At 31.2% G+C, this 13,966-nt stretch overlaps 1 protein-coding gene across 49 annotated transcripts in view; it reads left to right on the top strand.

Moving 5' to 3' along the window:
- The window catches only part of RIMS2 (regulating synaptic membrane exocytosis 2), a 596,172-nt gene that overhangs the window by 413,382 nt on the left and 168,824 nt on the right, over positions 1–13,966 (top strand). For 22 of the 49 annotated variants that reach the window (XM_082719273.1, XM_082719320.1, XM_082719285.1 and 19 more), the window contains one exon: positions 8,686–8,718. The exons of 24 other annotated variants lie outside the window; for them this stretch is intronic. In XM_082719273.1, coding sequence (XP_082575399.1) covers positions 8,686–8,718 — 33 coding nt within the window. The remainder of the gene's footprint in view (positions 1–8,685; positions 8,719–13,966) is intronic. 3 more of the 49 variants (XM_082719277.1, XM_082719282.1, XM_082719295.1) reach the window with 1 other exon arrangement.

Genomic DNA, 13,966 nt, shown 5'->3' with positions numbered 1-13,966 from the left:
ATGAGACTCTAAGCATTGCATTTCATGCTTTTTAATTATGTGTGTGCTTGTACCTCATCTTTCTCATTTTGGTGTGAACTTTATAGTGTGTAGACCCTATTTAACTTAGAGTGGTGAACACTTTATTTCAAGGTATGTGTAGAAAACAAATTCTACATATTTTGGAAAAAAGGTTTTTTTTGTTATCAAGATTACTTTTCTAGGAGAAAAATTGACTAATTTAAGTACAAATGGTCATTTATATATTTGGTTGTTTTGGCGCAAATTAAAGTACCTTCTTGGAAAAGGATCACAATATATAATTAAATATAATATATAATTAAATATAAATACATATAATTAAAGTACCTTAATGGGGAGGTATTACTTGCTTTCTTAAAAAGTACTATACAGAAGTCAATAATACTGTCAAAGCACTATACCAGATATTGGAAATGACTTATTTTACAACTTTTGCAGCTAAGATACTGCGAACAACCACAAAGAGTGATAGCATATTGTGTGAATTCAGTAGTCTCTATAGTCCATTATTTCTACAAATGAATTGAAATGAAATGAAGTGATTTTATTTTCTTCTTTCTTTTCTTCTTTGGAGAGGTATTATTAACTTAGTAGAAGACAAAAATTTGAACCAAGAGTAAAAGGAAGAGGAGCAAAGGGCAGAAGTAATCAATAAACTGAATAATCAGTCCTAGCCTTCATCCATGATTGGATGAGAGTCTGTTGAAAATTTCTTTCCAAATTTTAGGATGGCCTTTCTGATACTGATATTATCATTAAAATGACTGTCTATAGTAACAGTGTTAATGTATTTTTATATGGTGACTCAGTTCATCTTACATCTCTGAAACTTTTATACTTTAAAATGTATCAGTATAAATTAAATTAAATTAATTTTAAACTGACTCATTAATGAGTATTCACTGCTATCCGTTGTATGCCAGAAATTGTGATTGGTACTGAGTTATCTGGGTAAACAACACTAATGCTGCAATGTCCTCATAAAGCTTACATTCTGGCAAAAATATATAAATTAAAAGTGATTATACTAATGACTAAGTTATCAATTGTGATAGTGTTTTAAGGAGAAGAGTAGGTTGCTTTGAGAAAAATAATTATGTTAAATAAGTCTGGAGAGGAAGAAAAAATGCTATAGCCCAAGTGGCTTAATCTGTGAATTCTCTTTTAGTTAAACACATTCTGGAAATTTAATAAAATAAGCAGGAATTTACATTGGGAATTTAAATATATAAGTTGTCAGAGAAATATCTTGCCTTTTTTTCAATTTTCAATTATGCATCACAGTTTGTTTTGAAAATAATAATTATCTTAATATATTTAATGGGATTTAAAGGTAAACAGTATAAAATTAATGATTTATGTTATGATTTATATAACAAAAATTATTACTGTAAAAATATTTCCTTGCAATATTGTGTGATATCACTTATCTTTAGTCATTAAACTATTGTTTGTCTTATTTGCCATGATATCTGATTACATAAATAGACTTATAGCCATATAGATCTATATAAATAAATTACATTGAATATTAAAGTCAATGCAAAGTTTGGTTAAAAAAAATCTTAAACCTCACAAACAAAATTTTTAAAATCTCCTAAATATTATTAATTTGTATATTCTCATAAGTAGAATATATATATTTTTATCCCTTGAGTCCTCTAACTGAATATAAACATCATGTGTAAGAGAGGAAAATTAATGTAATTAGAGTGCCTTAATGTCATGGCTTAAAATGGTTATAGATTTTTCTATCTTGGCAATTGCGCATTTTCCTATATACTAGGAAATTCAAACTGGCCCTGGAAATTCCCACCTTAAATGTCGTGAGTAAGTATGCGGTATGTTAAGGCAGCAAACACTTGTTAAATGTTAGTATTCCTAAATATCATTGTTTGTTTCTTAAAGAAAGGTGGGATATGTAGGGATTATTTTTAACAATTGAAACTTTGAAGTGATAAAATGGGAGGCAAATAATGGGGTATCAGGTGAGTGGGGCTAATTACCTATGTTCTGAGCATGGGCTTTACTGAAGACATGTTTGGAATCATTCTCTCTTTCATATTTAAGTATGTCTATGATACTAATAATCTATTGATTGTAATCCATGTTTAATACATTATTTTCATTCACTAAAATCTAAGATCACACTTTCCATTAATTGTCAAAGATTCTTCATGAGAAGATTGTTAATAGTAAACTTGTGGTGTTAGAAAAATTCATAAGGACTTGAACCCAAATCTGAGATGCAAAGTCAGCTATGTGTATCAATAGTGTATATTGCTTTTTTGTTGCTGTTTTATCAGAATCTGTACAAAAATAATAGCTGGGAATTTTACCATTTTTAGAATGTATGCTAATAACTTAAAAATCATTTCAAATTTTTATTTTAAATGTAAGAATATAGAACCAGAGGACTAAATGGCACTAAAAAGGCTAGAAAATGTGTTAATGAATATTTGGATGAACTTTAAGTATTATGGACTAGTTTCTGCTTCTTTTAAAGAAAAGTCTTGATATTTCAAAATCTGACTGTCCTGAGGGGATTATCAGCAAGAAAGGTGATTTATTTTCAGTATCTCTCACTTAATTGATGGGATAGATGAAGATTCCTGGGAAATATAATGGTGCTTATCAGATTAGTATCTTAGATATGAGCAAAAATATAAGTATTGTACAAATGATTTTAAACTTCAGGGTTTATATATAGTGTTTAGTGTAAATCACTAACGTCTTCCTCAGCTAGATGTGAATTAGATTTTGTTTAGACCATAAAGTTAATAAAACAATCTTGACAGAAGTCAAAATTATTTGAGCATGGAAAAACCCATTGTTTAATTTTTAATGAGCAATCTGATTCTAGTCTAGAATACTATGGCCTATAATAATGCATTGCTATTAAACATTGAAAAACTTTAATCTGTTGAGCTTTATATTTTCACTTTGTGAGTCTATCTGTTCTTACAGTAATTGAAATGTATCTGAAAAAAAGAGCATATTTTATATTAAATATTTTATCTCATATTTTACTTAAACTCATCCCACAAAAATCTCTGGTGAGAATGCTAATTTTAGTTAGGCTGAATGAATGTTTTGGAACTGATACAGTTTCTTCAAATAAAGATCTTGGACTTAAATAGTTCAGAATGGACTTTGAGATATAATTTTAAATGATTTCTGATGTGTTTGATAATTAATTGATACTTTTCCAAAAAGGATTATCTACCTTGGTTCATTATTTTTTAAGTGTATAATAACTTAGCTACCCTTCTTGTAATTATCCTGAAACCATGATGGTACTACTTACTTTGCTGTTTCTTGTCTGGAAAATAAGTCTATGCCTTTCTGGGAAAGGGCAGTGAAACAATTTGCTGGGTTACTGTATGGTTATGTATTATTTTGGAAATCGAAACTATTCAGGTAACAAGTTCTGTTTTACTACATACTCTAGCATCTTGATGCATAAGCCCTTAGTATTAGCATTATATAATTTACTTAATGTATTAACCTTTAATTTTTTCCAACATGGACTTTATCATATTGTATTCTTTGTGGACCTGTAACTGTGGTGAAGGTAGGGATTTTTTTTCTTCTACTTTTGGATTTATGCTTTGCAAAATTATCTTAAGAAAAAATAAATACTGAAAGATGTATTTTGTTAGTGAGTTTAATACTTAGCTTTTTTTTTTTTTTTTTTTGGTGTTGTGGAGTTTTGCTTCCTTTTATTTTTGAGTACTTTGACATTTCTTAAACGTAGAAACAATGTGTTTCCATCTAAACTGATAATCTAAATTAGTCTTATAGTTAAATGCTAATCTAATTCATCTAATCTAGAAAAGAGAATCAAGGTTATGTTCTTAGTCAGTATTAGACTCTGGTAATTTCCAGATTGTTGTAGAATAAATGAATTTTATTTTTTATTAAAAAAAGATATAAAACAAAGTAAATATTTTATGCAAGACAAATCAATTGATGGAATTTCAGAATTAAATACTATTGATACCTTCAGATGTAAATATAGCATTCTTTGTTAATAACTGTGTTTTCCTATCAATAAAGAGAAATTTCATGATTTACGAGTTTAGTTGCTTATTTAAAGTTGATTCAGTTTCCTCTGAATATACAGATAAGCTTATAAGGCCAAGCTGTAATTCAATGACTGTTGTTTTTATGATAAATAGTGTGATGTATTTTGAAAGTCAATTATTTTAAACTCCCTCAATACATTCTCTGAGTATATTTTTCTTCTGTATTTAAAATTGTATTATGTGTCAGACCTCAAGGACAAAATCAGTGAAGAACAGTACAGCTAGGAAAGAAGATATTTAAAAGAAAAGCATTTTTATTAGTGAGCTTTTAAAAATAACAAAATATTTTAAAAGATTGGATCTTGCTTGTTTTAATAGGTAGAAGTTATTGTAAACATTCAATTATTTTATGGTTGATGACAAGATTACAGAAAGTAATAATTAGTTTAAAAAAGAAACTCGGACACTTGGTTGAGGAACTAATTCTTCAAGATTTTTTCACATTGGAGAGTTTTAGTGCAAAATCTGTAAATTTGGTAAACATTTTATTTTTATATTCTAGATCCATCCTGATTTTTGTACCATTGAGACACTCCTACAAAGTAATTGCTTATTTAGACATTTTGAAAAGTATCTCTCCTGCTCCAAAGGGACATACTAAGACTATGATCTTTCAAAAGCCCTCATAATATGATTAGTTTTTAATTATATGAAAGTTCTAGTATGCTTTTAAAGTATTAAGGCTTTTGTTTCATTGTCAGGATTTTTTTGGGGGGGGGGTCAGGAATCTTTTTAAACAGAATTCTTGCTCCTGAAGGACCTGTGTTTACTTAAGTACAAAATCATCTAATAGGACCAACATTATGTCTGTTGTAAATGGTGATAAATGAGAAAGAACATTAGTCGTAAACAAGTTTCAAATAGATATCATACACACGTGGTAAAAACTGTGTTTATAGATAAACGGGCCCATGTACATGCCTTTTAAAATTAATTTGATTGAAGATTATTCTTTCTTTTTGAACTTGAGGTGTATTAAGTCAAAATTTAATAATAGTTAATACGTTATATTAGGAAGAGAAAATTTTTGGTTTGCTCAAAATTTTGCATAAAATTTGGCGTCATATACATTATTACAAACTTAGCTTTGTTTTATTTTATATATCTGTTTATCTTCAGTAGTTCTTTTTCTAATTTTAAGGACCAAAATATAGCAGCTTTAGTTGGTAGGTACATAGATAGGAAGACACAAAGATGTTGTATTACTTTGCTTGATGCACCTAAACTTAAAAATACTTCCCCAAAATAATTTGCCGTAAATGATGAAATGATATTATGGGGGTTATGAAGTATTCATCATACCTTATAAATGTCTTTTTCGATATAATATATGAAAATATTTTATGTCTCCTTTCTTGGCTCATATGATGGAATGAACAAAAAAAAATACTGTATATCTTCTCTGCAGAGTCTTTATATTTTTTAAATATAAAACTAAAACTACAGGGTGCCTAGGTGGCTCAGTGAGTTAAAGCCTCTGTCTTCGTCTCAGGTCATGATCTCAGCGTCCTGGGATGGAGCCCAGCATCAGGCTCTCTGCTCAGCAGGGAGCCTGCTTTCCCCCTACCCTTTTGCCTGCCTACTTGTAATTTCTGTCAAATAAATAAATAAAATCTTAAAAAAAAAAAAACTAAAACTACAATTCAGCCATAATTATAACAGATACCAAAGCAAGGGTATACTTTTACTATATTTAACTTCTTACTATTTAACTGGTTATTGGTTAAAGGAAGTATTAGAAAGAGTTCTCATTAGAATGGCCATTAAAACAGCACCGAAAAGTAGAATGTTTGAGGGATAGTAATGATCAAAGGAAAAATAGAGAGGAATTGTGGAGGCTGTTACTTTTAGCTTCTTCAAGATTTACAGAAGTCTGTAATTCATTGCAATGGTATATGTGAAATAAGTACTTACAGTTTATTCCCATTTAAGTAAGATCTGGCCACTCAAATGATGCTGACTATAAGTTTTTCTTTGAAAATGAGGCTGTTATAATGCAAATAATGTATAATACAAATTCTAACAACAAGGAAGACAAGAAAGCCAAAAGATTTTTTAAAATATATTTGGTATAACTTTAAATTGTTGAGATTTTATTATTTAAATGAATATTCTATCTGCCAGTTAAAATTAAGTGATTTTTACATAAGAATGGTTATGACCTATTTATTAATGGATCATATTCATATAAGGATGGAAAGAGGATTTAATGGGTACTTTCAGTTAGTAGTGAGATCCTTGTCAAATCTTTCATTTTAGTCCTTTTATGTAATATAAATTTGTGTTATTTTATTAAAAATTAACTTATTAGTGCTAAGTGTTACTATATTTCTCACAAGAGTAAAAACTTTAGTGAATTACTTGCATAGTTGAAGCAGTTACCTTTAAAAAAATAAATTCAAACTCTATACTATGTAATAAATTGTCCAGATCAGGTGCCACCATGAGAAGATTTTTTTTGTTTTTTCTTTGCTTGAATTTTTATTTTACGTGTTTTTATTGGGTCGTATACGATCTAGTAGAAAGAAAGTTGACCTGGTAATCAGGAGTCCTCTGTTCTATTACTGGTTCTGCCACTGAACTTGTTGTGTGACCTTGGGTAAGTCACTTGAACTTTGTATGCCTCAGTTATTCTCTGTGATTAATGAATGAATGAGTGGAGAAGACTTTTGAATGTTTTGAATCTATATAACATGAAGAACATTGCCTCGATGCCATTATAAAATAATTCAAGATACAGAAAAATGCTAAGTAGAAAAAGAGCGTCATTTATTTATTTTGTATTTACATTTTCTGCAAAAAATAATAGTAATGATAATAAATTTTTTTCTTAGAGAAGGAATATACCTAAGCCATCATTTTATCCAATTCTTATCAATTTCATTTTAATATGCAAGGAAATTATTTTAGTAGGGTTGTAAATATATATGTAGAAAAATTTTGCACATGAGAAATAATATGAGATAAAATACAATTCAGAATTAAACTGCGTTATTAATGTATCTCTGATTTTTCTGTCTTCTTTGAGAAGTGGGTAGACGGGAAGGATGGAAAATAAAATATGTCATATATCATATTAATGTATGGAGTACATTTCAGGAGGATAATGCTTTTTCAATAGTGGCCAATCCTACCAACACAGTCTGGTTTGTAATACAATAATTATGATGAATGTAGTGTCCAATTTTGAATAGATCAGAGATGTGCTCAAGCAATAATCAAAATGACATTGTTAAATTTCAAAATGTGTCATTCCTTTTCAGTTCTCTACAATTCATACTAGGATTTCTCTTTTTTCTAAGAAAACAAGTTTTAGTCACCTTAGCAATCTTTTCCTGGTGGAAACTTTTCATTTTCTCACTATTCAAGAAAAGAAACAAATTTGTTATAAGAAAGAATCCTTTTAAGAGTTATAATCTCAGTATATCAATATTTCAAGTATATTTTGATATAATATGTTTTTCCATATATCTCTCAAAAAACTATGATATAACCATTGCGGAAGTGAATTTGGTGTTTTGATTTAAGAATTATATGGTACCTGACTCAAAACTAATTATGTGATTAAATAGGAGATTTTGGTTTTGTATTACAGTGTTTATCTGTGTCAGTCATACTAACTCACTAATACCTTTGAAAGAATTTTTTTCCTAGATTGCTGAGTTTAGCAGATATTTCCTGCTTTCAATCACTGTATAGAATGTCTTCTAACTTCACTAGCAGAGGAGAATGAAGTGTTTCCAAAATGTGTCCTCTACCTATTATAGTAGATGTTGGATTTTGAGGGGCAAATTTAAATAGAGATGTCCGTGATGTGTTATGTGGTGTCTGTAGGAATTTTCTGAATAAATAGGTATTATAAGGGAATATGAAGAAATAAGATTTGTCTAGATTTAAGGTTCATTGAATTTTTAATATTTAAATAAGCCATATCTTCCAGCTACCCTTTTTATAGCGAGTCTTACAGTTATTACTCTCCATATTTTATAATATAATATTTTATGGTAATATTTTGCTGTAGTGAATTAATTCGGGTATTGGCCCATGTGCACTCATCAATTTCAGAAACTTGAAAGGCATAGAAATGTGTTGGAACTATTTTTAATGTTCTTTTCAAAAGTTTATTCAATTAAATTCTTTTCTTTAAATAATAATTAAAAATTCTAAAAGCATTTTTACAGACTTTCAATGGACTCTGGAATGTCTTGAACAATATGGTCATATAAGGAACATTGTTTTCACTAATGGTACCTTTCTTCAGCATCAGTGTTCAGGATTGGCGGTCCATAAATAATTGTAAACTTTGAATCTTCTTTATTTCTACACTAACTTTATTTTTCTGATTCTGCTAATCCATAATAGTTTACCCAATTCTCCATCAGTTCTTCTGTATTCTTTTTAAAAATTTTTTTTAATGTGGTATGTATTTTATTATATCTTCCCTACAACTGTGTACAGGATTTTTCTCAAAATGATTTGGGGCCCTTTCCTTCAGTGTCACTTTTTACCTTTCGAGTACATCCACTCACACCCATCTCCTTTGTCTATGTCTGTCCATTACACGATGTGGCCACAGAAGAAGTGGACTCCACAAGGAGAAGACATGCAGGTCTGTCTCTACTACTGCTTTTCTTTGTTATTTTTTCATGTATCTAACTTATTTTAGAAATTTTTTACATTTTCTTCATTTCATAATTTTTCATTTTCCTCTAATATAACAAAATGTTAAATCTTGCAGGCCTTTTTATTTTAGGTAGTGGTATATTCAACTTTTAACAGCAACTGCTCCAATTAGATTGATAAAAATAAAATGATTAATTTTTAATGTAATATGTATATGTGTGTGCGTGTGTGTGTGTGTGTGTGTGTGTGTGTGTGTGTGTATTTTTCCATAATGGGTAACTGAATCCAGATCCAAATATATGTATATGTATATATGTTTATACATATATACATAAAGATATATAGTATTTTGTCAGTGAGATTAAGTTAACAAATGAATCATACTCATTCTTCAAATTATTTTAGACTTCAACTTTGTTTTCAACTTCATTTTACATAATTCTAAAAGTACTTTATTTTTATCATGAGTTCTGCAATGTGCTAGACATTTGGAGAACATTAAGGATCTAATACATGTCCTAAACAAGCTCTCACTATCACTGAGGAGTTAAAATATGTGGGTAATATGCTGTGTTTATGTGCCAATATGAATGATTCTAGCAATATGGTCTACAAAGATATAAAGTCAAATAAAATCTGTTTCAGCTCGATGGCCAGAAGAGGCTTCATGGAAGAAATAACACTTGAACTGAAACTTGAACATTCATTCAACACTCATTTATTAAGCACATGTGATGTGATACTGTTCTAGGTGCTGGAAATAACAGGACACACAATAGCTCCCCATCTTTGCAGGCTTTTTCTAGTGGGAGTCTGAGAAGTAAATGCAGTAGTATTGCCAGTGCTATGAGAAATCTGTGTATATAGAATGCAGTGGAATCATAAAGGATGGTATGATCATTTCCACCTGAAAAGTATGGATATTAGTTCAAGAAAGACTTCGTAGGAGAGATAACATATGAATTGAACATTAAAAAGTAGAAAGATGTTGCCCTCCTGGGTAGAGTACATTTCAGGCAGAGGAAACAATATGGGGAAAATGACTTCAAACAAGTTTAGGCAAAAATAGGCAGGGGAGTGTTTCTGAAGATCATGTGGGATATTGAAACATATAAAGCAAGAAAAGAACAAGATCAGATATTTTTCCTAGAAATATTACTGTGGAAAGCTATGTAAAAAATGGGCTAGAGCAATAAAAGCAGAAAAATCATTTATGAGGCTGTTGCACAGATCAGTAGAGAGATAATAATGGGCTGACATAATGTATCAGTAGCATATGATATTGATACATGAGAAGTTATATAAAAATGTAGAGTCTGTAGGACTTAGTCACTGATTAGATATTGTTGATGGAAGTAAAGGAGGGAATAAGATAATTTCAGGTGACGGAAATGTTTGGATAGATGGTGGCCTATTTTGTCAGGATAAGGAATGAACAAGTTTTGGGGAAAAAAATAAAAAAATTCAGTTTGAGGGTGGGTTGAGTTTGACATTCTTTTGGAATATTAAGATACAGCTATCTAATAGAAGTGATTGAAGGTATGGCTGTGGAAACTCAGAGAAGTCTGGGCTGGAGACATAGAATAGAGTATCATCCCTTAACTGATTCCTTTGGAATGAATGGAATTGTCAGAAGCATATGAAGATTAAGAAGAGAGCCAAAAATCACATTTCTGGGATTACCAATATTTATTTACATTTAAGGAGTGGATAAAAGAACAAGAGCCAGAAAACCATGATGAAAAGAACTACTGAAGGACCGTAGGATATCCAGAAAAGAACAGAATTCAAGAAAGGGAAGTGTTTCCAGAAGGGTATACTCATCAGAAAAATTCAAGAGAAGAACAAATATTGTTAAGTGACAAAACTAACCAATAACAATCTTTGCCTAATTAGTGTCAGTGAAGTTGTGGAGGATGGGAACCAGATGGAAGAGAAGGAAAAACAGATCTAAAAGGGGGGGAAATGAAGATGAATGTGGACTAGGTGAATGAATGAATGGCTTGGGGGAAATTACAAATTGAAGAGTAGCTACCATGGGGAATACAAGAAAGCTCACCAAAGATACATAGAAAGAGGATAGCGTAAGTGAGGAACTTAAATTTGTGACAGCTTTGGTTCTCTAATGTGTGATTGACTCATTAGCACACTTCAGATAAATTGTTGGAAGTTTGTGAGCAGTTACAATAGAGAGAAAAAGAGGATGAAGATGTTGGGTGGGGGCTGGCAAGTGAAAGTGATCTCCTAGAGTGCCTGGGTGGCTCAGTTGGTTTAGCATCTGCCTTCCACTCAGGTTGTGATCCTGGTGTCCCAGGCATCGAGTTCCACATGTTCTCCCTCTGCCCTTCACCCTGCTTGTGCGCGTGCTCTCTCTTCCTAATAAATAAATAAAATCTTGAGAGAAAAAATAAAGTGATGTACAAGATAGATTAGAGAAGTCGCTCATCATGTGAGATCATGCGGTCTTGTTAAATTGTGTTCAGATACAAAGTTTTCCATGAACTGGAAGAGAAGGGGTTCAATAAAAGAACTGGAATTTGTGGAAATATTCAAGGCTAATGGAGGCAAATGGAGAAGGTTATTTTCAGAGACTGATTTAATGATGCTTGGAGTTTTCAGATGTTAGACAATCCCGAGTGGTATAAAGCTACAGGGTTTTGTTCTGGGAGTGAAAGTCTAAAGTGGAACGTGGGTGACAGTTTCGAAAAGGAAGGAAAGTAACAAATTTTGATGTAGCATTTTTATATAGGCATTGAAGTCACTGATGGCCTAAGTTTGACGAGAAATGGGTGAAGGAAATTGCCCAGGAAGATGATAGCAGCAAGGAAGTACAATGGTATAAACATCAAGTGAGTCGATTTTATATGAAATTAGCTAAGTAAGCATGTGGAAGCAGCAGTGCAGATCTAGAAGAATGCTGATGCCACTTCTGGGATTCCATATTACTTAGAGTATAGGATTTCAAGCAGTTTCTCCTCAAAATGCTTCTGGCAGAGGTAGTGTTCTTGTGGAAGGGTCAACTTTCCATTCAGGGTAACAGGTGAGATGAACGCTCCAAAATGAGGTTGATAATGCATCAGATTTCAGTAAAAGCAATGGGGCTTCAGAATTCATAGTAGAAAAGATGAAGACATGGGAAGGAATGTGGGAAGAATTAGAGAAGCAAGCTCAGGGCACGTGCAGCTGAGGCTCCAGATCAGAAAATGTTAGAAAAGAACAGATGCTAGGATAAGGAAAGAATCAAGTATTGAATGTGGTAGGAGAGAAAAATAAAGAATGTAAGTTTAGCTTTGGGGAGGGGGCGGGGAATTCCAACTGATTGAACAAAGGAATCTCCATGATGGGCATAAAAGGAAAGTACTTAGTCTAGGGGGTTGAAAATTCGGGAGAGGAGAAGCAACTTTTCTTAAGAAAAGTCAGTGCTGTCTAGGACATACGTGGGATGGTTAAAATACGGAGAAAAGTGATTTTTTTGTGTTCAAATATCAGGTCCCAAATTACTTTTAATTTTGACCTAAACATAATTTGAAGTCTTTCTTAGTGGATACTCTAAAGCTGTAGTTGTAGCTATGGATCAACAACACTTCACTTTCCTTCCGGTGGGAGGAAGCTAGAATGAGCTTTCTCAGTTCTAGTTGTAGACGCCCAACGCTCAGCGGGGATTTGATCTTATTACCTAGCACTGAGTTTAGGATTCTACAAACTCTCCAAAGCCTAGAGATAAATGAAAACTAATGCATTCCATTCCAAAGGAGTAAGGAGAGAATGATAGAGTAGGTAGTAAGAAGAGCTTCAGGAAAAAGGAGGTAATTTTAGAAAACAGCAAATTTTGTGACAAGCAATTCAGAATGGATTTCCAACTGTTTGATAAAAGTTAGATGAAGTTAAAGCTTTTCAGAAACTGACTGGAGACTGACCAATAAAATCATATCTTTTTTAAACTATCATCATATCTCTAATGAATATGTAAGTTGGTTATTTCTCTGTATCAAACTTGACCTCTTCATACTTGGAGCCAAATTGTGATGGGAAAATAACTTCTTAAAGCTAATCATTTTACTGACAATTAAGTTGAAGTGTATATTTTACATTTTACACCACAAAGGACGTTCGTTTCTGTTAATAGTTCCAAGTATGGTCATTGCAACATAGTTCTACATCCTAAATGAAGGAATGGCATTTGATCACACATTTTAAAGAGAAAAAAAACCAAAACACTAATTTTACCTCTTGCAAATAATAACTGAGTTTCTTCTAAATGAGTAGTGAGTTTTATGAGGGTTTACACTTTTCTTCTTACTCTTAAGAAATTTCATATGACAAATGTATTTTTTTTTTTAGATAATTGTTAAACAGATCTTAGAGACCATTTGACAGAAAGCTAATGATGCAGAAAGGATTTTAAAAATACAGTTTGGTATGTTCCATGAGATAACATCTGCTCACGTTTTTGAATTCAAGTTTTAACTACACAAATTTTCAGAATTACTTCTAGACCTGGTCTAGAGCATCTAGCAATCTTAGTGCTTATGTAATATATATTTTACTCCTAAGAAGATTTCTCAAAAACAAAAGATGTTTTGTCAGCCGTATTTCTTACTAATTCCTTAGGTAAATTACTATATTATAATACCAATTATTACATTATGATGTTAACTAGTTGTTACTTTGTTATAGTTGGTTCTCTGCTACTTCAAGAGTTTTGGAAAATATATTTAAAAATTTCTATTTCAGACTGGTCCATTGGTCTGCCAGGCACTAATGTTAATTTGCAAAGCTTAGCAATTCAAATTGAATAGACTTTAAACACTTCTTGATAAAAATACAACTGGGAATAGCTAACACTTTGCATTGAAGTTATTCTTTTCTAATTTTTTAAAACTTATTAATTTTTTAAAAAAATTTTCCAACATTTCTGAGACATAATTGGCATATAATATTGTTTCAGTTTGAGGGTTGGCACCTGGCTGGCTCTGTCGGTAGAACATATGACTCTTGATCTTGGGGTCGTGAGTTCAAGCCCCACGTTGGGCATAGAGGTGACTTAAAAAGACAAACATTATATTAATATTAGTATAACACTGTGATTTTAATTTGTATAAATTATGAAATGATTTCCACAATAATTTCAGTTAACCTTCATCATTCTTAATAAAATTATTACTTCACTTCCTATTAGCTAAGGCAATTTTTTTCAAAATTAATTAGCTCTTCATTTAGAAAAAACTCAGTTA

Source organism: Mustela nivalis (assembly GCF_964662115.1).
Source record: "Mustela nivalis genome assembly, chromosome: 2".
In the NCBI taxonomy this organism is placed as follows: domain Eukaryota; kingdom Metazoa; phylum Chordata; class Mammalia; order Carnivora; family Mustelidae; genus Mustela; species Mustela nivalis.
This window is presented reverse-complemented; position numbering and strand designations above follow the sequence as displayed.